Source organism: Gracilinanus agilis, chromosome 2 (genome assembly GCF_016433145.1).
Source record: "Gracilinanus agilis isolate LMUSP501 chromosome 2, AgileGrace, whole genome shotgun sequence".
NCBI classification, from domain to species: Eukaryota; Metazoa; Chordata; class Mammalia; order Didelphimorphia; family Didelphidae; genus Gracilinanus; species Gracilinanus agilis.
The window spans coordinates 29987687-30014840 of record NC_058131.1 but is presented as its reverse complement, the minus strand read 5'-3'; the positions used below and the strand labels follow the sequence as shown (position 1 = coordinate 30014840).

At 47.0% G+C, this 27154-nt stretch overlaps 1 protein-coding gene across 4 annotated transcripts in view; it reads left to right on the top strand.

Moving 5' to 3' along the window:
- Positions 1 to 27154, top strand: part of EXOC6B (exocyst complex component 6B) — a 643271-nt gene that overhangs the window by 73890 nt on the left and 542227 nt on the right. For all 4 annotated transcript variants that reach the window (XM_044663035.1, XM_044663036.1, XM_044663033.1 and 1 more), the window contains exons 2-6: positions 731 to 896; positions 9063 to 9110; positions 10996 to 11086; positions 11194 to 11239; positions 19004 to 19208. In XM_044663035.1, coding sequence (XP_044518970.1) covers positions 731 to 896; positions 9063 to 9110; positions 10996 to 11086; positions 11194 to 11239; positions 19004 to 19208 — 556 coding nt within the window. The remainder of the gene's footprint in view (positions 1 to 730; positions 897 to 9062; positions 9111 to 10995; positions 11087 to 11193; positions 11240 to 19003; positions 19209 to 27154) is intronic.

Below are 27154 nucleotides of genomic sequence, written 5' to 3'. Positions count from 1 at the left end.
TCCCTCCTTCCCTCCTTCCCTCCTTCCTTCCTTCCTTCCTTCCTTCCTTCCTTCCTTCCTTCCTTCCTTCCTTCCTTCCTTCCTTCCCTCCTTCCCTCCTTCCCTCCTTCCTTCCTTCCTTCCTTCCTTCCTTTCTTCCTTCCTTCCTTCCTTCTTTTGAAAAATTTCCATGGTTCCATGATTCATGTTTTTACTTTCCCCTTCACCTCTCCGCACTCCAATATCCAACAGCACATTTCCACTGGTTTCATTTTAAAGATTAGGAAACAGAGCCAGCACAGGTTAAATGACTTGCCCAGGGTCACAGGGCTAGATAAGCAGTCAGGGCTGGATTTGAACTTGGGTCTTCTTGTCCAGCACTCCATTTACTGCATTACCCAGCTGCCTCCAAATTTTAGCCTGTTTTGCCTTTTGCAGGCCAATTCTTTTCCTTTTTGCCTTTGCTCAGAGGATGGGCTCCTCATATGAATAGTAAACATTTCTGGGGTTCTTCAAACTCTCTGCAAGTACTCTTAGCTCCTCCTTATCTGTGTCAGTGTGTAACTCGTCCTTTGTGTCCTTTGCAAGAAGTTGATTTGCTTTTATGCTGTGATGCCACTTCTGGTTGTAGCTTGAGGTTGGGCTACCACTGGCTCTGTCAATTGGAGATAAATACATTCTCATTTTGTTCAGTGGGGCTGGTGGAGAGAGGCCTGGCTGTGCCTTTACCTTGTGCACATTTCTGTTTTAGGTCTGTCTATGATGGCGAGGAGCACGGTCGGTTCATGGAGAAGCTGGAATCCCGTATCCGCAATCATGACCGGGAGATTGAGAAAATGTGTAACTTCCATTACCAGGGCTTTGTGGACTCCATCACTGAACTTCTGAAAGTGAGAGGAGAAGCCCACAGACTGAAGGTGAGGAGGCTGGGAGGGCTGGTGGGGAGGAGGCTGGGTGGGCTGGGGAGGAGATGGGGAAGTGGTTTTAGTACGGCAGTGGTGGTGGCGGGGCTGGGACTGATGGTCTTGGATAAGAATTGAGGATGGGCAGAAACAGGCAGTGAGGGCTTTGACAGCCTTTGGATGGGTCACCTGCGATGGTGAGTGGCTGAGGTTTAGAAGTAGGGGATAGAAGCTGCTTTGGCACCCTGTTGGCCATCTGCTTTGTTTCTGCCCCGAGCCCTCTAGACTTCTGACCCCCACCCTCTCTTCTTCAGGGATTCCTTCTAAATAGGGCTGTTTGCCTTTTCCCCACTTTGTTGGGCTGTGCTGGCTAAATGGGTCTGTCTTTGGAAGGGAAATGGTGTATAAACACAAGGAGCCTTGTTTTCCTCAAGAAAAGGCCTTGCCGTGGATTCAGTAACTCATTAGATCCAAAGCTTTTCAGAACAGCAGCTAGGAGAATGGAGAATCTTCCAAAGCTGACCCAGCTTAGGGAAAAGGAAGAACTTCAGGAACTGCATTTTCAGCAGATGGGCTCTAGCCATGTTGATGGGCTCTTCAGGCTCCCACATGTGCATGTGCCCTTAGGCCCACCTTCACCCCAAGATGTCTCATCAGGTTTGGTTTTCCTCTCTAGCTCCACCATTGACAGATGATCTTTCATTCCTTCATAGGGTCCCCAGATTTGCGTGTTTGTTCTTGTTTCTTTTCTTCCATCATCTTTACAAAAAGAGCTGCTTATTTCTTTGGGCTCCAGCTCAGTAGTTGTCTTTCAAAATGTTTTTTGTTAGTCAGCATTTATTAAGCTCCTGTTGTGTGCCAGGCACCGGGCTAAGTGCTCGGGATAGAGCCACAGGTCAGAGACAATTCCTGCGCTCGAGGTACCCCCAGTCTTCAGGGGGACAACGGGTCAGTAGCTGTGAACAAGCCAGAGGCCATCAAGGGAAGGCCCCACAGTTAAGGGGCTCCAGGAAGGCTTTTGTAGGAGGTGAGACTTTACCTGGAACTTGAAGGGAGTCAGGGAAGCCGGGAGGCAAAGATGAGGGGGCAGCCAGGGAAAGTACCTGCAGGTGGGAGATGCAGGGTCATGTGTGAGGAGCTGCTGGGAGGCCAGAGTTCTTGGAGGGAGAAGGAAAAGTAGCTGCAGTGGCAGGCTATGAAGGGCTCCCATGCCACGCTGAGGACTTGACCCTTGAATCTGCAGTTTTTGAGTCAGGGGCGCAGTGGTCAGTCCTGTCTAGTCTTTTGGACGATCACTGGCAGCTGAATGGAGGATGGGCTTGAGAAGAGAGAGACTTGAGACAGGGAGGCCAACCAGCAGGCCATAGTCCAGGTGCCAGGGGCCTGACAGACGAGAGAGTGAAGGGGCAGCTAGGTGATTTGGTGGGTAGAGAGCCTGGCCTGGAGAGGAAAAGTCCTGGGTTCAAATCTGGCCTTCGATACTACCTGCGCGACCCTGGGCAAGTCACTTAACCCCCATTGCCTAGCCCTTACCACTCTTCTGCCTTGTATTGATTCTAAGATGGAAAGTCAGAGTTTTTAAAAAATGTTTTGGCCTCAGAACACTCCACCTCTGTCCCCCAGCTGTGTAAGTCTTGGGCAGATCACTTAACCCCCATTGCTTAGCCTTTGCCCCATTTTTGCTTTGGAACGGATACTCGGAATGGAATCTAAGATGGAAGGTGAGGGCTTATAAAAAATAAAAGAAAGGTGTCAAAAAGATGAAGTCTGTTTCCACAACAGACCGGATGGGGGGTGCGTTGAGAGAGAGAGAGTGAGGAGTCAGTGATAACACTTGGGTTGCGAGCCAGGGGGACTGGGAGGGTAGTGATGCGCTCATCTGCAACAGAGGCGCTCAGGAGAGGGAGGGTCTGGGACGTTGGACAGGCTCAGTTGAAGGTGTTTATGATGGCATTTGGATAGGAATCTGGAGGCCAGCAGGGCCGTCAGGGCACGATGGGAAGATCTGAGGATCGTGAGCTGAGGGAGGATAATTGAATCCAGGAGAGCCGATGAGATGGGGATGAAGTGGCAGAGAGGAGAGATGAGGGCCCAGGACAGAGCCCTGAGGGTCACCTACATTAGCGGCCTGGACCTGGATGACAGTCCAGCCAAGAAGACCGTGCCAGACACATGGGCGGAGAACCAGGGGACCAAAACCCTGGAGAGAAGAGAGGGTCAGGGACAGTGGCAGCAGCTGCCTGGAGGCCAAGAGGGATGAGGCTATGGAAAAGGCTGTGAATTTGGCAACGGAGAGGTCCTGGGTCTCTTTGGAGGGAGCAGTTTAGATGGAATGGTGGAGCACGTAGACAGTGTACGTGCACGTCTGCAGACATTGGCTCTTCTCTTCCTCTCTGCCTTTGGCACCACACTGATGGATGACTTATCCAGGGTCATGGAAACTTAGGAGCACCCCAGCCTGGCACGGAGAGCCACAACACTGGGGCTACGGCCTGGAGACTTGGGACTGTACGTTTCCAGGAGCTTCTTGTTCACAGAGCCCTTCCTGTTGTCTTTTCCTACCCCTGAGGAACCTCGGATAAATGAAATTCCGCTTTACCTCATTGAGCTTAGAGCTTCCTTGAGAACGATTTTCCACTATATTGCTAAAGGAAACTGGGGGTTGGGGAGGCGGGGACTATGCTGATCTCTAGTGATTAGCTTATCACTTCCTTTATATTTATTAGTGAACATGGAAGAAATGGAGCACACAGCATGTGAATTTGGTAGCTCCTTTCCCAACAGAGGCTTAGGAGTGCCTTGTGAATATTCTCTGCGTGCCCTTCCTCCAAGACCAGGGGTGCTGGGGTTTCATAGTAAGATTGGCTGGTAGGCCCACTCTGGAGACTGTATGGATTGGCTCCAAGTTCTTTGAGATGCAATTTCTTTTATTCATGGAGAGGACTTAGACAGTGAGCTCTGACTTGTTTCCAGGTCACTTAGCAGAGTGCTCTAGTCATTGCATGAATCCTAGACCTGCCAGAGAGCTTTTCCCCCCACCACTAATAGTTGAAGTAGGGAAGATCAGTTGGATTAGAACACACATCTAAATGGTCTGAAAGGGAAAAGAAATAAAAGAGAAATATTTATTAGTCAGAGGAGCACTACAAAAACAAAGCTGAATATCCCTTTTAAAGCTTGGTAGGGCAGATCTCTGTAGAAGTTGGAAGAATGACAAATTTGGGGGGAGTTTCTCTTTCTTTTAGTAAGGCTGATTAGACATTTAATAGAAGAGTATTCAGACTTGGCTTCAGTTTGGGAACAAACTGAAATTATTCCATATGGATCTCCTCCTTTTCTTTCCCCTCACCCCCTAGTTGGAGTCTTAGGATTGAAGAATACAATCATCCAGGCTCCTGTTTGGAAACTTTCTTGTATATTGTGGAGGAAATGAGTAGGGTGGACTGCCAGGGAGAAAGTGACTCCTTGAGTAGAGCGAGTGCTTTGTGCCGTCCCCGCCAAGCTGCTTCTAGGGGGCATTTCATAGAGGCTCAGATCTCCTATCAACGGAGGCTGGAGAGGAACACCGACTAAAGAGTAGAATGGAAATCTCGTGTTTTAGTGACCTTGTGTGTTAGAGAACCACAAACCCCAAGGATTGGAAGGAAATTCAAGGGCTGTCTAGTTTTCAGAATCCCTAGGAAATGGATCTCCAACCTGGGCTTTAATGCGTCAAATAAAGGAGAGAAGGGGAGAGGAGGGACTGCCTCGAGACCATCAGTCTTATGCCCACTTATGACCAAGTGCTCTTGTTTTAGTAAGTTCTCCCTTATATTGTGCTAGGAGTTATTTCTCTGTGATACCCACCATTTCTAGTTCTGCCTTCTTGGGGCCAAGTAGAACAAGTTAGGATGTGAAGTGTATATAGGACTGGACTTAGAGTCAAGAAGACCCACGTTCAAATTCTGCCTTAGATACTTAATAGCTATATGACCTCAGGGATGTCAGTAATGTCGTTCAGCCTTGGTTTCCTCATCTGTAAAATGGGATAATCCTAGCCTTTCCCAGGATTATTGTGAAGGCCAGTTGTGATAACACATGTCAAGTGCTTTGCAAACATTAAAGCACCCTAGAAATGTTAGCAATGATCATTCTTCTGCATGATTGAGAGCCCTTAATCTCTTCAAACATTCCTCTATAACCTATTAAGTCTTCTCTTTGCTGGTTTTCATCTAGAGCAGTCTCTAGTCCTCTCACCCTTCTGGTTTCCCTCTTTTGGACATCTTTCATCTTGTGTAGATTCTCTAAATCTGAGGTGCCCAGATCTGAGTACTGGCCACAAGTGTGTCCTGGCCGAGACAGAGGCCCGTGGAGGTGGACCTGCTTCTGGTTTGTGGTGGATATTGCTGTTCTCCATGCTGGGGACACTGAGATGAGGACAGTGGACACTCCCTTGATGGAGGTTTTACTTAGGTTGCTTACACTCCCTTACTTACCTGATTCTGAATGGGCCCATTGAAGTTGTGCATGTTCTCTAGCTACATCCCTCCTGGGCTATAGCACTCATGAAGGTGTTGTGAACCCACGGGGTGATGTTTACACTTGTCCCCACTGAATTTCCTCTCTCCTACCAAGGTGTTCTCCATTAAACATTGTGTCATCTGCAAATCAGACCAACTGAGCCTTCCGTGAGTCACTGAGGCTCAAAACGTTGCGCCTCAGTGCCTTGCAAGTAGACCCCAAATGTCCTTTCTTACCTGTCTCATGTGGCGCTTGTCCTCGTCCTCCCAGAAGTTCACCAGGAGCTCAGCCCTTTGATTTCTCCCCCGACCAACAAAGTGCTGAAGCAGCTCTGGCTGTCTGCTGGTCACTCTTGCCTTTCTGCCGAACAGTTCCATGACAGCATTCCTCAGGGCTATACTCTCCTGTCCTTCTGACTTCCTTACTCTTTACTAGTGGCATCCCTCTATGCTCCTTTTCCTCGTCCCCTGGGGATGCTTCTCTGTATTTTAACTTTAAGAGAGACATCCTTCCAAGCCAAAAGGACCCATTAGTGAATAATCTGTAAATTGAGGGTCCTAGCCATCTGATATTTATCCTAGATCTTTGCATCTCTGTCTCTGCCCATCTGGGCCTGTGTCCAGTGTGAGAGGTTTTGGGACTGTGAACTTTCATGCCTGTTGGGAAGGGTTTGATTCGACCCTCTGACCCATTTTACCACAGATGGTTCAGAAAGCTGTGTTAACCTGTATTCTGTGTCAGTGAGGTGCAGAAACACTCTTTCTAGGGTGGGACTTGGCCTGCAGCCCTTGACTACTTCCAGTTTTGGAGAGGAGGTTTGTTTCTTCTGGTGGTAGCATCTGTTCTACTGATAGAGAGGAGTGTGGGGCCCTTGGTCTGTCGGTGTAGCACCTTTAAATGTTTTACACAAAAAAGGAGAAAAGTAGTCATCTTTCTTCTAGCCATAAGCACTAACTAATTAGCCTTTCTGTTTAGAGCTGAACTAAGTGCTAATGGAATCAAATCAGAACAGTGCTCCCTTTCACTTGCTGTTAGACCCTGGCAACATGGGGGAGCCATCAAGACACTAACTATGTTTGTACTTCAGGTGGAAACAAAAGACTTGATGAATTGGGGGGCAAGGCTTGGGAAGGAGTCTGGTCGGGGAAAGTGCAGGTCTCTCTTCTCCAGCTCAGGATCTGCAGTAGTCTGACTGGGTTTACTTTTTCTCTTCTCTTCTGTGTTCTCTACTTTTCAGGCCCAGTGTAAGACTCTCTGTTCCCCAATCTTGTCCTGCATTCTCTGGCCTCTGTGCCATTTTTTGCATCCTGTCTTTCATGCCTGGATTACCTTTGCTCGTTGAAATCCTTATCTTCCCTTAAGCTTCCTCTCAGGGGCCTCTTTTCCACAAAGCTTCTCTTTATCCTACTGAATGTGAGCTCTTCTCAGATTTTCCTCTGGGTCTTCTCTGCTTCCATCAGACTCTGCCTTGTGGCTTACTTAATTTGTATACATGTTGTATCCCCTCCTGTAGATGGTATATTTTTTGAAGGTAGGAGCCACGTGCCAATATTTGTGGATTTATGATAAAAGTGCCTCATAGGTAGTAGACACTTGAGTATTTGTTGAATGAAAATAAATTAAAAAGTTGTAGTAGGGGAAGTAGGATTCCCAAAGCTCAATCCTCAAACAGTCTCAACAATTAGTAAATGCCTGTTGTGTTCCAGGCTCTCTGCTAAGCACTGTGGATACAAAAATAGACAAAAGACAATGCCTGCCCTTCCAATCTAACAAGAGAGACACCATGCAAACAAATATATACAAAACAGGCCCGATAAAGGGCACTGGAACTGAGGGACTAGAGAAGCCTTCCTGGAGAAGGTGGGTTTTAGTTAGAACTTGAAGGAAATCCAGGAGGTCAGTAGTCAGAGTGGAGGAGGGAGAGTGTTCCAGGCGTGGGAGATAGCCAGATTGAATGTCCAGAGGTGGAGTGTCTTATTTGTGGGACATCAAGAGGCCAATATCACTGGATCGAAGAGTTCATGGTGGGGGATTGGGAGCATTCTTCCATTTTTTCTAACTTCTTCTATCAGTATTGGAAATAGAAGTAGGATTAACATACATGTGGGAGGATTGAAGTGCCAGCGAGAACTGGGCTGCCATCTTCATCTTGTCTGGTAATGAGAGGTGTGACCACAGAATTAGGCAAGATCAGCCTTTTTAATGGTTAGTGTTTTTAGTGTTGTCTGATCTGTATTTCTAAGCACTGCCCTGCTTTAACAAAAATGATGTTCAAGGAATCTAGCAAGGCTTCTTTAAATGGAGAATCTCCCTAATTCGTTTAATCTGCATTTTCTCAGCCTCTCAGCTATTTGCTAAACAAGCAGAAGAGAGGGGGACAGAAAATCTCCACACCCATGTGGGGAGAGCCACTTTTAGCTAAAGGTTTAACAGTAGATAAGATTAAAAAGGTCCAGTTAAAAGTCAGTAGTGAAATAAGATTTGATTTCTCAAAGTTCACTTTCCTGATAATCTTTCCTGAGCACATCTCTTGAACAAAACCCTCTTGGGAGGAAAGGAATCTTTTTCATCACTGAATTGAAAGCCCCAGGCCCAGTGAAATTCTCTCCTTCCTTTTCTCTTGTTGCTGCTACCATCTTAAAGAGTTCAGGATGGGGCCATTTACAAACCCTCCAACCCTAATTCAACTGGGATAAGGTTTAAAAAACTCATTAAAGAAGCAGATAAATGCAAAGTAAATATGGGCCTGAGTCACTGATGCTCTTGTGGACATAGAAATAGTTTTTCATTGAACCTAGTTGCCTTTTCTCCCTAGAGACCTTTTCTCTCTCATCTTTCTCAGTGTCCAGGGCAGCATTTAAAGGAATAAGTGAAGGAAAAATCATCCTCTTTTTGGTGAAGCCTGGCACACGCTCTGTCCTTGGGGCTCAGAATGATGGCCCTTAGCATGGTAGTTCCCTTGGTGGATTGCCTTTCTGTTCTCTTCCCCTAACTGGAATGACCCCTCCTATTTTAGGGGCCTTGACCTTTGGCCACATGGAGCATAGGTCAGATTGACACACTCCATTATTTCCCACTTGTCTAGCTCCATTTGCAGGCTCCACCTGCAGGATGAGTCATTTTCCTATTGGCCTGCACCGTCCCTTCATTGGAAAGTGGTCCCAATATCTCATCTTCGAGTCTTAGACTATTTCAGGCCCTAAAGTCATAGCACAGTTTCTGCCCATATCATTTCAATACAAGAAGAACTGTATGTGTGATGAAAAATCCTTCCCTTCTCCATTTCATGGAAATGGATGTTGATACTCTTTGGGTTGTCATTTCTGGTGAGAATTTTTAATCTGCTGCCATAGTCCCCACGCTCCCTCTCCAGGTAGTCTGTATGAGCCTACTTTTGGATGAAAGCTTAGTGTCCATTTCTTCAAGTAGCATGGCTTGGGATGACTCAAAAAAATCTATCTTCCATCAAAGTTACTTTTCTCTTTGTGCAAAAGGATCTGTAAGTCGTGAGTCTGTGGGTCAGTGTAATTGAACCTCAGATTGTACTGAAATGCAGAGAAGATGGAATAAATACTCTGTGCTCAATCAGGCCTCATCTTTGATTATGTTTGCCTTCTCTTACCATGTGCAGTCTGTCTAATGTTTGCTCCACGTGACTCTAAAATTGTCTTCTCTCCACAGAATCAAGTGACTGATACGAATAGAAAACTACAGCATGAGGGGAAGGAAGTAAGCCTGATTTATCTTTTGAAAAACTGTTGCTACCTCATCTAGTTTACCTCTGAATGTCTGGGCTGGGTTCTTTCTGCTTATGGTCTGTAAGAGTTTGTGATTGTAAAGCTGCAAATTATAGTGTGGCTCATAGCCATGGAGAGGTTGGGGTGTGCATGTGTGCATGATTTTGTGTGTGTGTGTGTGCATGACTGTGTGTGTGAGTACACAGGCATATGATTTTTGAAAGACCTGTCCAGCTTTAACATTCTTTGATTCTAGGACAGCAGAAATGAGAGAAGCTACATTCTTTGAATGGATTTCTGAGCAATTGATCAGTTGTAGCGGGGCTGATGTTTATTATTCTGTTAACAGTGACTAGTCAAAACTGTTTGATTATAAAAACTTGGCAAATCAGTTAACTGATGTTAACTTAATTAAAATATACTACAATTACTTGTCAATGATACTACATCTCCAGCAAAATACCAGCTTCTTAAGAGAGCAAGGTGATAGAGGAGAGAGTCTTGGACTTAGTCAGAGAGACCCGAGTTTGGATCCTGCCTCATACATCAATAAGATAACTAGAAATGCTGTCTTTAGAGATGGAAAGGATTTTCTTCCCCCTTTGGAATCATATTGCTGTACCTTGTACGGAGTAGAAACCTATCATGTGCTGAGCTCTGGAGATATGAAGAAAGTCAGAAACAGTCCCTGCCCCAAGAAGCCCATGGTCCAAAAGGGGAGTCAAAATATAAATCACTGAATAAACAAGACACAGGATAAATTGGAGATTGTCAATAGAGGGAAGGTGGTAGCATGCAGGGGGATCTAGAAAGGCTTCTTGCTGAAGGAAGGACTTTAGTTGAAGCCAGGGAAGTCAAGAGTTGAAGATAAAGGAGAACATGCCCGGCATGATTGATGGCCAGGTGCCTAATAAAGGCTTGTTCAATATGGTGGAGGAGATAGTGTTGACTTGGAAGCCAGGACATACCTTGTCTCTAGCTTACGTTGGCAGAGTGCCCCTGGGTAAATCTCTCTACCTCTCAGTGTTCTAGGCAACTCCCCAATATGGTAACTGGGAGAGAAGGTAGTGATCTGCCAGGGGAGGGAGAGCTTCTTCACCTTAGTGTTCCCCATTCCAAATAAAGTCACATGTCTTCACTTCTCTCTATCTTAATTGAAAAGGAATGGAGCTTCCATAGAATCAAAAGCCCCTTCTGGGCCCATTGAAATGGATGCCAGAGGCTAGGAACACTGACTAATTAGTGCTCATTTAGAGTTCACTCAGTGTTAACCACAAACAACACATTTTCAACTTGTTCCACAAATTCTCTGAGTGTGTCTCTTTCGAGGCCTTACATACTTTCTGTAAGGAAGAGTGTTGTAAATGGCTATACTGGGTTTTTGAACCTTCTTTTAAAGAAATGGAGACTACAGTGTAGGATGACCTGAAACATCAGAAGTATATAGAGACAGGCAAGAACATCTCGTTCTTAAACTTACCAGTCATTGCTCAGAAATGCCCCAGCTCTTCAGTTTGTGGCTTTTTTGCAGAAATAGATATATAAACAAACACAGCACCTTTCAAGGCTACCTGATGTTCCTTGTGACCATAAGCCCACTGTGACCAAATGTCCTTCAAGCGTCACACTTCAGAAAATAATAGAAGAATCCTTCCTGAGAACTGATAAAACTCATGTTAATGGGGAAACACATGGGGATGGAGGATGGAGAAGCACACTGTAATACTTGATTGTTTGGAAAAGGTAGCTCCTTTGTCCATTTGGCAGTTCTTACTCTAAGACTGCCTGATGAATTGAACACAAGAAAGAAAATGTGGGGGGAAGCTTTTTATTTACAACTTTTGGCATAATTCAGTTTTTCTTTTCTTCCCACCAAGCTGGTAATAGCAATGGAAGAGCTGAAACAGTGTCGACTGCAACAGAGAAATATTTCTGCCACAGTTGATAAGTTAATGCTGTGTTTGCCAGGTGAGGAGCTGGAAATGAAGCCAAAGCCTTGGGCAGTTTCTTTAGTTTTCATTTGTCTTTTCCTTTCTCTGAATAATGCTTATTATCATATCCCCCCTTTTTTCCAGTCTTGGAGATGTACAGCAAACTGAGGGAACAGATGAAAACGAAAAGGTAAGTGACTTCGGGAGCATCTTGTATGTGGTTTCCTTCTCACCTTCAACTCTCTCTAGCTCTACTTAGATCAGCTTAGCTCAAGCTTCCATTTGCCCTTCTCACTTTTCTGAGGTACAGAAACGGCAAAGTCTGCTCCTTCTGGGAGTTTTGATGAAATTCTCTTGGCATCTGGCTTGCTCCCTGGCTGGGTCTGCTGATTGTCTTCAAAGCACCGGGCTTATGTGGTGCTGAGGGATATGGAAAATTTAGGTCAGTGACCTCATCATCTAAGCAGTGATTGGGGGCATAGACCCTCATTGTGATAATCAAACCATGTATGTATGAATGCCTTAGCTATCCCTGGTTCTAGAAATGCTTTATTCAGTTTTAGAGTGTGGGGAAGCAAGGTTACAGATGGTTATTGGGATGAGACCATGCTAGGGCATGGTCATACAACATTTTCTTCATGCATTTAATGCCTTGGGTTCTTTCTAGAAGAAACATTTCCCAAATATTGTCCTCAGATACTGGGGGTCTTTTTCATTTATAAAATTATAAAACCTAGAGTCTTGCCTGATCTTAGAGAAACCTGAAAGAAGTCTTTGACCACAGTTTGAGGGCCTAATGAAAGCCTAGAAGTCATCTCTTCCCTTACAAAATTCAAAAATCTAGAGCCCTGGTTCCCAACTTTTTTGGCCTACCGCCCCCTTTCCAGAAAAAATAATACTTAGTGTTCCCTGTCACATACCATCACTGCCCCCTTACAGTTATTCACCGCCCCCAAATGCACCTGTGGCCATCACCACTCCCCTGGATCGCTGCAGCACCCACCAGGGGGTAGTGGCACCCACTTTGGGAATCACTGATCTAGAGTCTAGTTTGGTCCTTCTTGCCATTTGGCCATTGGACTCTCAAGAATTGGTTCATCTTTGATTGGACTTTTAGTGTCACCCGCTGGCTGAGTGACCTTGTTTTACTGTAACCACTTGAAATGGCTATTGTGAGTAGGCCTTGATTTTTCTGGTTTTGCTTATCTCAGCTTACTTTTTACTGAGATGATGCTTTCACATTGTGCTGAGGGTCTGTCTGTTAGATGCTAATTTTTTTCTGTTGTTCACACATACATGTACTCTCTACTGTCATCTTGGAACAGCAAGGACAGAACTAGAGAGACTGGCATTCCATCATGCAAAGACTTTTGGGGGGTTGGTTGGGTTTCACTGTACAGAGTTGCTTAGTTTGTTTTTTGAAGGGTACAGCTTCCTTCCTCTCTGGATCTGCGATTGCCTCAGTACGGTACTGGTGACACATTTATCCCTTCGAAGTCTGATTTTTGTTTTGTAACTTTTCCTAGGAGTGTGGGGGGTGGGCAATGGAGAAACAAATGATGGGCAGAAATCAGAGCCTGGAAAAGCATGGCCTGTTTCTGTATGCCCAGTGAGCTAAGAATGGTTTGTACAGAACAGGTGATGTGCTGGATTTGGCCTCCATGCTTTAGTTTGGTGACTCCAGACATAAATAGGCATCAGCAAAGAACCAGGGTCCATGGAAGAATGGTGAAGAAATTGTCTTGATTTTGGGCCAGTCTGTGCCTCTTCCTAAGATGAAGAGATGAATGGATGAGAAAGCACTTACGATGCTTAAAGAACTGAGGATAGAGATGGACAAACCAGACAGCCTGTGCCCTTCAGGAGCCCCCATTCTAATGGGGGGAATCAGCAGAGGAGGAGGCTTCAGCTGTGAGTCAGCCAGATAGGCACCATGGTCCTTGGGCTGTAGTAACAAAGCAGATGGCAATGCATCTTCTTCAGTGTTATTTTCGCTGATAAATCCACATCCATTTCTGGTGTTGAGTCATTTGACAGGCCAGAGACTTTGGTAGTGAGAACCTTGTTTTCTGTGTTTTCAGTAGCTGTGGCTGCTTAGGAGATGAGTGCTGCAGTACTGGCAGAAGCTGTCACTAGGTGGTATCTAGCCAAGAGCTGATTACTGGGTGAAAACTTTGGGGCTGGGTTGGAAGTAGGATCAGTGGCTGAGGATGGTGGAAGGGATGAGGGGGTGATGGAGGAATTCCTGGGGACTCTTCTTCCAAGGGAAAGCTCTTGGGCTCAGGGCCCAACTAGACTGTCCATTGAGGCTGAGATGATATGACCAGGCTGTGGTGCCTTCTGCTTCAGCTCAGTCTGGCTTGCCCGCACTCTTGGTGGGGTTTGCTGGCCTCTTCATGACGATTACTCCCCTAAAAGATGTCCTTGGGGTTTAGGCCAGAAGCAGGACTTGGGAGCATTGGCTTGCTTGACCTTTGGGATGTCCCGGGGCTCAGTTATTCTGGCACTGGTGATCTGGTTTGCGGAACTCTTGAGACTTCTCTTCCTTTTCTTTCCAGTCCCTGCCACATGGCTTAATTTTGTCCTTCACACCTCTACCAGACATTGGGCTTGGTCAAAGGGAAGTACAGCTCATTAATAGAATGCCTGCAGTGTCTTGTCCATGTTTTCTTGGACTCTGTTGACCGTTAGCAGTGGTGTCTGTCTGGTGCTTATAATTCGGGTATGACTAGTTATTTGCATTAAATATGCTGACTATTGCAAGTGTTTGGTTAGTAATCTTTTTTATTTTAGCTTGGAGAATAAAGTTACAAATATGAATTTCTAGCTATACTTGAGGAGGGGAATAAAAGATGGACATTAAGTGTGCCAACAAAAGGACAGTGAAGGAATGAAGTGACATTCCTTGTTACCAGGAATCATTGGCCTTTGCACTGTGAGACATGAAAAATGTGGAGCTCTTCCACAGGCCAGATGTTTTCAGCATGCGGCCGTGGATCTCATCAGTGAATGCCTAATGCGTCCACAGGCCACATGGTTAGATTCTTCTCATTCTATAAACAATGTTCCAAAATATAACTAAACCCCAAAGTGTGTTTATCTCTTTGGCTTAATTTCTGGCTTTCTATCCATTCTTAAGTTTCTCTCCAGAGGAATCACATTTTATTGCAAATAGCTTTTCGTACCTAATTGTAGTATAAACAGTGTCCTGTTTACACTAAGCCATGTGAATTGTACTGTTCTGTGAGTCTATAAAATTTGAGTAAAAACAACTTCCCTAAGACTTAACTGTAGCTTATACCAAAAACCTTTTTGAATTGGGGAAAGAGATCTCACTTTCCACCATTTATTTTTATTTTTTCAAAGGACTGGGGAAAATCTGAATGCAAATAAAACAAGAGATTGACCATTGTTCTGAGTGCGTTAGAAGCTACTCAGTTCTACCTAATGGGGGAGATCTCTGTACACCGCTTTGTCCTTTGATTGAAACTTCTCTGCGGAGCTAAAAACTACTCTTGTTTAGGGTGGGGAGGAAAGAAAAAACAATTAATTATGAAAAAATGTTCTGCCTATAGTTGGATAAATTTTCATTAGAGTTGGATTGATGAGAAATATTAAATGACTGTAAGCAGTTGTCTAAGTAGAACTCTATTGTGCTGGTTGAGGTCACTGCCCATAGAGAGATGTGAAGCCTTTTTTGGTTATGTGGTTTGTAGTAGAGGACTATTTCCCAGTTGTAAAAAGGAGCTTTTGAGTAGACTTAATTTTTTCAAAAGAGTCAAAAGACTTTAAGGATAAGGAGAGGAGAATTCTAGGCTCAGAATAGTAGGTGAATAAAACAGAACCTAGAGCAAGGATTTTCAAGAATGCAGGAAGAAGAAGGACTCTTAAAAGCGGCAACCAGAGGGGAGCTTTTTGTGTTAACAGGACATCCATCTTGATTTCCCAGAGGCTGGTCATCCAACTGGGTGATTCCTTCATGTCCCTTTCCTCCTCTAACTTGTTCTTTGTCATTTGGCCATTTTCATCATTTCAAGGACACAAAGTTTTCTTGGAGAGGTTAAAGTTGAAAGTTCAAGTAAAAAAAAAGAATTAAAAAAAAAAGAGTAGGCTTCAATTAGCCATTCCCTCTGGGTAACTGAGAATTATATTTTCTATGAACGTAAGTTGTATGTGAGTGAAATTATGACTTGAAAGTTTGGTTCCTTGAATTAAACATCACCTTTGTGGGGAGGGGGTTAGTAGTAGTTGGGTGTTTTCCATGCTTTTATGCAGAGAAACTGAAATTTCTGAAGCTTCAGTGACATGTGTATGGTTCATAGCAAGTCATCTAGCATTCATTAAATGCCAGGCACTGTGCTCTTCCTTAAGATTCAAAGAAGGCCACTCTCCCCAGATCCCCACCAAAAAAGGAGCTCAATCCAATGGTAGAAACAATGTGGCAGCAGCTATGTATAAACAAAGTATTTTCAGAATATGTTGGGGTTAATCTCGGGGGGAAGGCACTCAAGAGAACCAAGAAAGTGAAGACCTCAGCTGAGATTCAGAGAAAGTCAGAGCATTAGGATGTGGAGATGAAGAAGGAGAGAGTACCAGAAAAGAGGTGGGAAAGCCCAGGAAAATGCCTGTAGTCAGGAGTGGCATGTGGCTTCTGACTTTACCACCTAATCCAAGTGTCTCCTTCCCAAGCTAGGAGTGATCTCTTAATTGCCACATAGGATCGTCTTTTCTCAGTTCAAATTCTTCCTAGACCTAGCTGCTACAGTTGTTCTTGTTCACATTCTCCTGGATCTGATCTCCTTTTCAGATTTTCATGGCTCTCTGTGGTAAGGGTGGGCAATGGGGGTCAAGTGACTTGCCCAGGGTCACACAGCTGGGAAGTGTCTGAGGCCAGATTTGAATTTAGGACCTCCCGTCTCTAGGCCTGGCTCTCAATCCACTGAGCTACCCCGCTGTCCCTTCCCCCCTAACCCCCCCCCCCCACTTTTCTAATCCATTCTGCCACCGTTGAACATTTCCTTAAGTGTGGACCTGGCTGTGTGAGTTCCTCTGATCTACCAGGATATAAAACCTGAACTCCTCTGGTGGTCTTCTAAAGCCCTGTTCAGCCTGAAGCTCAGCCTCCCTTTCCAGCTTCATTGGCATCATTCCCCCTATTGCACCCTGCCCTCTCTGTTCCTCCCAAACAACATTCCCTCTCTCACAGTTAGTAGACATTTATTAAGTGCCTACTGTGTGTTGGACATTGTTCTAAGAGAGGCAAAAGGCATCCTTGCCTTTAAGGAATTCATGACTTAATGAGGGAGACACCATGCAAATAACTTGTACAAATGATATATACAGGATAAATAGGAGAAAAGTCAAGAGAGAAGGCACTAGAAGGAATAGAGATTACAGAAGACTTGGTCTAGAGAGTCAGACTGGAGGGAAACCAGGGGAGCCGGGAGATGGGATGTGCAGTGAGAGCATTCCAGGCAGAGGAGATGCTTGGAGTCTCATCCTGGAGGGTCTTCTTGTTTGGGAAACCGCACAGGTCAGCAGATCCAAAAGGAGGTGTTGGGGAGTACGGTGAAAGAAGCCCGGAAAGGGAGGAGCGGTAGGCTAGGAAGGGCCTGCATTCCCGAGGTCTTGCGTTGGATCTGGAGGTGCCCCTGGAGTTCACTGAGCGTGATCAAACCCGTATTTTAGGAGAATCCCTTTGGTGGAGAGACTAGAGGGAGGCAGACCTCCAGCAGCTGTTGGAATTATCTCGGTGTGAGGTGATGAGGGCCTGTGCCAGGGTGGAGACTGGGCCAGAGGAGAGCCAATGGTTGAATTCAATCACAGACCTTGGCAGTAGCTTGGATGAGAGAGGTGAGAGGGAGGAAGGCGTCTAGGAGTCCTCCTAGCTTGGAGTCTGAGGGAGTGGGAAGAGGGCAGGGGCAGAAGGGTTAGGGGGAGAGATACCGAGTTTAGTTTGGGACATGCCGAGTCGAAGATGTCTATGGGACCTCCAGCTCAAGATGTCTGAAAGGCAGCTGTTGATGTGAGATTGGAAGTGAGCAGAGAGGTTCACCTAGGAAAGGTGGATAGGAGATCTGTGAGGAAGACCCCAAGGGCAGTGGCATAAAGGGAAAGAGAGCCCAGAACAGAGTCCTGAGGGACGTTATAGCTGGAGGGCCTGGCCTGAAGGAGGATCCCCCAAAGGAGAGAGCCATCTCCATGCGTTGCACTGGCTGTTCCCCAAGTCTGGACTGTGCATCCCCATCTCTGCCTTGTAGGGTCTCTCTTCCTTTAAGAGGCAAATCAAACACAATTTTCTGCCTGAAGCTATTCTTGATTCCTTCAGCTGCTTGTATTGAATTGCTTTGTATATATATCTTTTTTCTTCACTTTATATTTATGCTGTATATATTTTTATATGTACTCGTTTCCTCTGTTAGAACTGTTAGAATATAAGCTCTCAAGGTCTGCCAGATGGCTCAGTGGAATGAGAGCCAGACCAGTCAGTCCTGGGTTCAAATTTGACCTCAGATACTTCCTAGTCACTTCAGTGACTTAACCCAAATTGCTTAGCCCTTACTACTTTCTGCCTTAGAACCAATATAAAATATTGATTCTAAGAGAGAAGGGAAAGGTTAAAAAAATAGAATATGAGCTCTCTGTGAGTAGGAATGGTTTCATTTCTTTGGACCTTTATCCTTATTGCCTTGGACAGAGCTTGGCACATAGTATGTACTTAATAAATGCTCATTGACTTAGTGATTAGTCTTAAAGGTGAAACAGCTCGGTGGCACAATGGTAAGAGTGCTAGGCTTGGAGTCAGGAAGCCCTGAGTTCAAATGTGGCCTCAGATACTTCCAGCCATGTGGCCCTGGATAAGTCATTTAACCCTGTTTGCCTCAGTTTCCTCATCTGTAAAGTGATGTGGAGAAGGAAATGGCAAATCACATCAGTATCTTTACCAGGAAAACCCCAAATGGGATCACAAAGAGTCAGACACTCCTGAGGTTTGTGTAGCCTGTCTCTTTGATAAGCAGGGCACAAGGTGCCAGTCTTTATCACACGAAGGTGTTCATTAAGAACAGTCATCAGATTCTTGGACCCAGCCTCGTTGTTTTGCCCAGAGCTCTCCAAGACGGTTGGTTCCCAGATCCCCGTTCAAGCAGTAGCCTGTAAATTGCTCCTCCTCGGACTTAGGCACACACACAGAATAAGTGTGCATATGTGGGCCTGAACCAAAAGCCTCCGGGGGCCAGCGGGTCAGAGCTTAGGGCTACAAGGGGATTCATTTGACAGGTGAGGAAACTGAGGCCCAGGGAATTTCAGTGACTTTTGCTTATTCGAAAAGTGCCAAGTAATAAAAGCCTCGGAAGTGAGGGCTTCTGACATCTGGGTCCTTTGCAGGGCACTTCCTTACTTCCCATGCCAGCATGTGCTTTCGGGTCTGTCACTGCCTGGGTCTGCTGTTTAATAGGACGAGCCCTTGCAGGCCACGTCCAGTCTGCTTTCGGGTTTGCTGGGACTCGGCTTCTCCAGGGAGAGGGCCAGGAGCATCCTGGTCACCCCTGTGTCCGTGTTCAGTGTGATAGCCAGTGTTGGCCGTGGCAGGCAGAGGGCCTTGATGCCGTCTGCTCCGGCTTCTGGGGGTCTGTGCTCTTTGGTTAGAGGGTGTTTCTCTGGGCCTCTGTGTCATTGGAAGGCCTTTTTCTTTTCCCTTTTTCCCCTTTCTCTGTTTTTTTTTTCTGGTATCCTGCTTAAACACAGCTGCCTCGTCTTCCATGCTTCCATTATTAGGTGTGGAACGCGTGCAGCCGTTCCACAGCCCAAGATTCTCCTTCCATTCGCCCTTCTTCCTGAACCCAACAGTGACCCTGCTGTCTTCGGCACGGGGACTGGAAAGCTTGCCTTAGGGAGGCTTCGTCCCGTTGTCATTCAGAAGGCCGCAACTAAATCTGTGGGGTTCCTTTCACAGACACTACCCTGCCTTGAAAACCCTGGAGCACCTGGAGCACAGCTACCTGCCCCAAGTGAGCCACTACCGCTTCTGCAAGGTCATGGTGGACAACATCCCCAAGCTTCGGGAAGAGATCAAGGACGTCTCCATGTCCGACCTCAAAGACTTCTTGGAGAGTATCCGGAAGCACTCGGACAAAATTGGGGAGACTGCCATGAAGCAGGTAGGTGTAAGATTTCTGCTTTGGTCGTTTGAGTGGTGACCTGCAGCAAGATTCTCTTTGCCAGTGGCGGGGGCGTCGGAGAACGCTTTCTGAGTCAGAGAAAGGAGCCCTCTATCTCCGCTTCTCTAGCCCCGTCGAGGGCCGGTCGTCCCCGAGGAGCTTCACCCGTGGCACTTTGTCTCTCGTGGATCACTCCACTCTTGACACGGTCTGTTCCTGTGTTCTCTAAGTCACGTTTCTCCGTTTTGCTTAAACGAGTCTCGGGTTGAGATCCGGTTTCTCCGTAGTCCTTGCAAGTGGGAGGCCCGAGTTCCTTCCACGGCTGGACGCTCGTAGCTTGACTGTCCTGTCCTGTGAGCATGATGGCAACAGAGAGGCCAGATCCAAAGCCGTGTCTCCGAGGCCTCCCCCGATGTCTGGGCTCCTTGTGTTTGGGACTAGAAAGGGCGGCAGCGCCTGACGGTCCAGTCTGCTTTTTCGATTCCGATCACATTGGCCTCATTAACTTTCCCACTTTACCTGATGATGTACCCTGAGCAGAGGAAACAGGAGGTCCCATGTTTATGGAAAGTGGTTGTCTTTGGGCCTGTTCTCTGGCCGGTCATTTTCGGTTCTTATCACTGAGCACATGGAAAGAGAGAGCTTTCATTTGTCTCCTGGGCCCCGGCCGCCCCTGGGGAGCTGCCTCCAAGCGCTGTTCTGGTCCAGCAGAGCCTGTTTACCAGTTACATTTTCCTAAGCAGAGGCAGATGCCCGAGTCTGCTGGGCTCCTTCCTCCTCTCCATTTTGTTAATGTTATTATATTCAAAGGGCAAAGCTTAAGATGAAGCGAGGGGAAGCTTTTCTTTCAGAACTTGGTGACCATTGGATTTCTGGTGCCCTGTGAACTTTGCTTTTTTGTTAGCAGAGAAGTGAGAGCTTGTGTTCCTTTCCCTAGAAAATCATCCTCAGGGCATTCCGGACTCCTTGTCTTTCTGGGCTCTTTCCCAAGCCTGCCCAGGCCCACGAGTGCTGTGTCGCCCCAAGAGAAGGTGAGCTCTTTGAGAGCAGGGCTCCCTGGAAGGAATCGGGGTGCAGCCTGTCCCTGGACTCGGGGGAGCTGCTCGTAGTGCCCTCGTGGCTTGCTTGTTCTGATGAATGATGGGGCTCTGTCCTGGGGAAGGCTGAAAGCAGATTTCTCCAAAGGGACAGCTTGCATGTAGAAGATACGGTCTGGGGAGACGATGGTGCGGCCCCCCTCCTGAGCCTTTTTCTGCCGCGTCAGCCTAATTCATTCTGCTGCCGGTGCTGCCGTGTGGGCCCCCCTCTCCTGGCCTCAGCAAATACCTCCAGGGGTGCTGCAGACGTGCTTAGCTCTTGGGGTCCCCTCGACCAGATGTTATTGCTTTGCACGGTAACTACCCAGACCTGCTCTTTTCTCCTACGTCTCTTCCCTATCCCTGATGGTGTCTGGCACATAACAATGACTCAGTCCATGCTGGTGGGACAGAGGTGAAGTGGCAGCTGGGGGAGGGCAGAGCCTTGGGGTCAGGAAGGCCCGGGTTCAAGCCCACACTCTGTGCCCCCCAGCTGCCTCACTAAATATCAGTTCTAAGGCTGAAGAGCCATAGGGGCTAGGAAGTTTGGGTTAAGTGACTTGCCTAGGGTCACACAGCTAGGAAATGTCTGAGGCCAGATTTGAACCCAGGACCTCCCATCTGCAGGGTTGGCTCTCTAGACCCCAACCACTTTTTGCTACCTTTTGTGTCTCCAGCAGTGAGTGCATGGTGAGTGCCCTCCTAGGGCTTGTTGACTGACTAATGGTCAGTGACATGGAATAAGACAGGTGAGCAGGAGGAGCTACATCAGGCTGAAGGAGCCAGGCAAGCTGAAAAATGCACCTACGAGACACATCCAGCGCGAGCAGAAAGCAGCCTCAGAGGACGTTATTTCTTTCTCTTTTCCTTCCCCCCTTAGGAACTGTGGACAGAGGCCTCACGGGTGCTGTGGTCCAGTGGGAGGACCCTGCTCTGGAGTCTGAGGGCCTGGGCTCGACCCTGTCCCTCGTTTGAGGCTGATTAGCTGCCTGTGTCTGAGCCGTCCCCTGCCCGGCTCTGCCCCTCGGACCTCAGCTCTCCTGGGGAGTGACGGGCAGGAGCTCAGCAGAGGCCCTGGGGGCCCCCCGCGTGGACAGGAGAGAGCTCGGCTTGGTGTGCCTGTGCACGGGGGAGGCCGGCCGGGCCTCGCGACTGAACGGAACTGAGCAGCGCCTCGTGGCCCGCTCATTGGATCCACCTCAGGCCAGGCGTCCGAGCCGGCCCTGTGGAAGTCGGGTGCAGAGGGCGGCCCGGCCTTCTCTGTGGCAGCGCCAGGCTCTCCCTTGACCCTTGCCGTAACCGCTTACCCAGGGAAACGGGATTCCCACATTTTAGTAGTGACGCTGCAACCCCCGGGGTGGATTTGCCGAGGAGGAAAACATCTCGCAGGGGCTAGTGGGCTTCCCTTGCGTGGGGGGCTGCGGGGCCTGCGCGGAGCCGGGTCCGGGCTGGGCGGGGCCTCTCTGGCTGGACGAGGCAAACAAAGCAAATGCTGGTTTTTGTCATGTGAAATCCTGGGGTTGATGATGACAGAGTTAAAATTGATTTGGGGATCATCGGAATGATCCGTCTCCCTCGCCTGGAGGCCATGGCCAGGCCTTGGCCCGGGTTCAGGGGAGGCGGAACGTCCTGTGGCTCCCTCCGTTGGGCACGGAACGCTGGCTGGGGCTGCGGGGGGGACGGAGAACCCAAGCGGCCCGCCGGCAGCAGGCGAGAGCAGCAGGCCTCGGTGGCATCCCAGTGAAGGCGAGAAGGCCGCCTGCACCGTCCCAGCTCTCTTGGCTTGGCCATCAGAGTGGCGGCGCCCCCTTCTGTTGGGGCTCTCCCGGAGTTCCCTGCAGCCCCCAAAGCCTGGGCCGGGGCAGCCCAGCCAAGAGCGCCCCGAGGCCTTGGAGCAGCGAGCGAGCCGATGGAGCCGCCTGGCCTTTCCTTCCCATCTCCCTAGTATGGGGAACATCTGAAATGCAAACGGCCCGGGAAGGCGCGCACCCCGGAAGGCGAGCACCCCGGAAGGCGCGCACCGGCTGAGTGCACACACCGGAGCTCTGCTAGCGCGTCTGCCCAGGGCCCAGCAGCCAATCCCGAGCCATTATCGGATCAAGCTGGGATCTGGGCGCCACATTGCGGCCTGCCTTTCCAGCAGACAGAGGGCAGCGAGCGGAGTTTCCCGGCGTCCGTCCGTGGGACGAACCGTCAGGGCTCAGGTTTAAGAGGGAGCGAGCTCCCATGGCAAGGCCAACGGGCTGCTGTTCTCGGGTCACACAGATTGTTCTTGTGGCCGCTTACTTTTCTTGGCCCGCCTGGCATTTTCTCAGGCCAGATACAACAATTGTGTGATTGAAAATAGAGATGAAATGTTTTATAACAGGCCTGACTCCCGCTTCTGCCCCCCGGAGTACTTCGATGGGAGGAGGCGCCCCAAGGCCTCAGGCTTAATCTTCCTTGGGAGGCAGCTCACACGGTAACCGCTCCGAGGGGCCTCCCTTCCCCATTCACTTCCAATAAAAGACCTGAAAAAGCCATTACATCTCAATCTGATTCGATGGCCACAGCTGCTACTATTTGGTGGGCATGGAGCAAGCACATTGCCAACCTGGATTTTTTTTTTGCCCAGTTTAGGTGAAAATCTGGCACCGATGATTAGTTTGGGTCCCTTCTGGTTCCTAGACATTGATGTGTTTTTGTCTTCTTGCCATTTTCATCTTACCACCACGACAAAACAAAGGCCCCGGAGTGGATTGGAGCACTGAGGGCAAGTTTATAATGCTTCTGCCCTTTGCTAATTCATCATATAAATGTTGCTTCATTTGGTGACTGGTTTGTCTCTTTTTTGACTTTTTATGCCTTTGATGAGAGGATCTGCTAACATTTCCTCTTCCCATAACTTTAAATGGAGGCCTGAGCAGTCCTCTGTGGTTGCCCTTAAGGGGAGGAATCTGATGACAGATCTCTTCATTGATAGGTGGGCTTAGACTGGCTAACTGGCTTCTTTGGCTGGTGATGGGAGTGGATTTGGCTAAGCTTCTTAAATAATAGAAGGCAAGAGCGTGGGGAGCAGGAAGCCCTTCTTCACTGTGGGACACGAAGCTCCGCGTGTGATGAGTCCATCGTCTATAAAGGAAGCACTTGGTGATGTATGTCAGTGTCTTAGTCTTTGTAAGAATGAGCAGGAGAGAGGGTTCCCACAGTGACTGTGAGAACCTGGGAAACTGGCCTCATTCGGACTATTTCACTGCAGCTGTAACAGTAATTGATTTTGGGGCTTTTTTCCCCCCTCAGGCCTCCTTGGAAATAACTTTAGAGGAGGGGAGAGAGACAGAGAAAATTAAGTCTGGTCAAGCTATGATTTGGGTCTGCTACTTTGGCCCTTTTTGTCAGATATTGGGAATAATCAAAAACAAAACAAAAACTTCTGGGTGCCTTTAGCAGGGGCTTTGGCAGGAATTCAGTAGACCTATGCTTCCTTTGGAAAATGAGGTAGATGACATGAAGAACACACCAAGTCTACACCAGGTCTTTGTCAGATTCTTCTATGGGTCCAGGAGCAGGGGACTCAGCTTGTGTGACTGCTTCTTGAAGGAATCTCTTGCAGGGTTTTGAGTTCTTCTTTTAGTTCAGGAGGAAATCCTGCTGGGGATGGGAGGGATTCCTCTATGGCAGTGACTTTGAGAGACTATTTATCAAAATGAGATCAGCATGAACACCACAGCAGAAAAGAGACCCAGGTTTGGTGCCTCTTCCTCTGGGATGGCCTTGAGGCCAGCAAGGTGTGGTCTCAACTCCTAGTCTCATCAATTCAGGCCTGGAAGATCACTGAGCTGATGCTTCCATTTTCATAGGAGGAAACAGGAGACCCCCCCCATGATTTGCCTCGTTCCATGTGTAATTGAGATACCTAGTTCTTCTGGATTCTTCTTTCTCTCATCTTATTTCGTTTTTGAGACAACCTCTTCAATTCTCTTCCAATCCTATGATTCCTTCACTTCTCCCAGAAAAATGCTGGCACTTTAGAGTACTTGGAGCAAAAGTCACATTGAGTGAAGGCCTTAACAGCCAGAAATGAAGAGACCTGTCTTGATTATGTGACTCCCTGCAGAAGTGATCTCAGAGGCAGCAGCTGTCACCCAAGGAGAGATTGCGCATTACCCAAGAAAAGTTGTCTATGAACAAGCAGCTCCCACAAGTCCCATGATTCTTCCAGCATCTCTTTTTTCTGACAAAATGGATGAATTAGCTCCATAATCAGAGCTAATTTAATTGTGATGGTCAGTGCAATAAAATTCTCAGTGCAAAGGTGCATTTTTAAAATAAAAGAAATATCCAAGTCATTTCCCAATTGATAAATGGTCAAAGGATAGGCAGTTTTCAGATGAAGAAATCAGTTATCAATAATCGTATGAAAAAACATTCTAAATCCCTCTTGATTAGAGAAATGCAAATTAAAACAACTCTGAGGAACCACTTCACACCTGTCAGATCAGTCAATATGACTGTAAAGGAAAATAATAAATGTTAGAGGGAATATGGCAAAATTGGGACACTAATGCATTCCTAGTGGAGTTGTGAATTGATCCAACCCTTCTGGAGGACGATTTGGAATTATGCCCACAAGGCTATAAAATAACGCATGCCTTTTGATCCAGCAATACCACTTTGGGTCTCTATCCTAAAGAGAAAAAAATATGGGAAAGGACTTGTTTGCACACAAATATTTATAACTGCTCTTTTGGTGGCAGCAAAGAATTGGAAACTAAAGGGATGTTCCTCAGTTGGGGAATAGTGGGACAAATTGTGGTATATACTATTGTACTATAAGGAATTAAGAACAGAATGATTTAAGAAAGAACTGGAAAGACCTACATGAACTGATGTAGAGTGAAATAAGCAGAACCAGGAGAACATTATACACAGGAACTGAAATATTATGGAATGATCAAATGTGATAGACTTTGGTACTAACAAGAATGCAATGATTCCGGACAATTTTGAGGGACTTATGAAAAAGAACACTATCCACCTCCAGAGAAAGAATTGTTGGAGTAGAAATGCAGATGAAAGCATGATTCGTCACTTGTTTATTTGGGTATATGTTTGGGGGTTTTGGTTTTATGAGATTATTCACTTAACAAAAATGAATAATATGGAAAGATGTTTTGCATGATTATGCATGTATAGCCCCTCTCCCAATAAAAGAAAAGAAATAAAGGCAAAAGTAAACAACATGTTGCACCCGGAAAAATATAGGTTACTTTGACTTCAGGGACTTTACATCTATAGAATCATCTTCTAGATATTTTTGTCCAGCCATGTTCTGTGTGCTTCCTTCCCTTTTCACCTCCTACTCCCTGAGCTAAAATGTGATTTTCTTACCCAAAATTGCTTTTAAAAAGATGTACAAGTAGTTATACTTGAAAACAAAATACTCCAAAACTCATTCTCGGATTTCTCTGCCAAGGTCTTCTCCTACAGAGAAGAGTAGAGTTTAAGGTCCCTTTCCTCCCATCCCCTCTGGGCCCTCCTTAGGACCACTGCTTTGGTCTTCCCTGATGGGATTCTTGAGCATCCTTTTTGATCATTTCCTCATTTCAACCTTCTGAATGTTGCCTTAATGGAGTTTTTTTGCTCAGTCAAGAAAACATCTGGTAGAGGACAAGATTAAAGTGCTCACTGAGAGCCCAACAATCCTAGGAATTCCCAACTGGGGCTCTCAAGGGCCAGCCAGAGCCAGGTCCCTGGGTCGAGGGGCCCACAGTGGGCTCTGGCTCCTCACCTCCCTCTGGATGCTGCCTGCCCATGTGGCTGGGGTCTGGGGTTGCTGAAAGGAGAGGGTAATGCATCCGGAAGCACCACCTGGCCTTGGGGGGGCTGAGCACACATGCACGCGTGCACACACACACATACATGCACTGTGTGTGCCTTCTGCAAAGCTGCAGCTCCATCTAATTTACTGTAAAATATACATACAGGAGAAAAACAACTTCCATATGAGGTGCAAGAGATTACCGGCTGACAAGAGTTAAGAAACCCATTCGGAATTGTTCACCAGAGGCTGCTGAAAGCTTAGGAGCCTGCAGCTGAATTTTCAGCAAGAGGAGCCACCATCACTTCTGTTGGCCTGTCAGAACCTCACTAACCCCTGGGGACCACATTATCCATTTAAATGGAACCATAACCAGGCTTGCTTTCCTACATGAGATTAGACCCAGAAGGCATTTATACTGAAAAACAAATAGCATTTCGTATTACTTTGTCCTGAAAGTGCTATGAAAAAGATGGTCTATAAATCAGTTTTTAAAGGTTTAAACACTTTTTGCCCTCAAAAGGGCATGACATATTCTCACTGCCTAAAGCTAGCCTGTTCTTTTGCTATTTACTCAAGAGAATAAAGAAGCTCCTAACAGCTTAATGAGAAGCATAAAGACAGGACTGTATACATAATACATACATACACACATGCATACCCACATGGGTATGTGTGTACAGCGCCCCCCCCCCCCCCCCCCACCCCATATTTATCTGTATGTGTATGTCTGGACATTAGTCTGTCTGGGTTTTCTTTCTACCTTTCTGACTATTTCTTCCCTTTGCTGGATTTTCATTCAGGTCATATCTGTTAACTGTGGGTGCACTTAAGGCATGCTCTCTGCTCTGCTCTTTCTCTGTGCTCTTTTCCTGGGTGATACCATCACTTCCATGGTTTCCCTTATCATCTCTTTATGGTTATTCTCAGATCTTCCTAGCCAGCCTTGGCCTTTCTCTTGACTTCTGGCATATCCAACTGATAACTGGACATCACGAACTAGCTATCCCCTAGACCCCTGAAATGCAACACATCCGAACCCAACCGTGTTCACTTTCCGCCCAGATCCT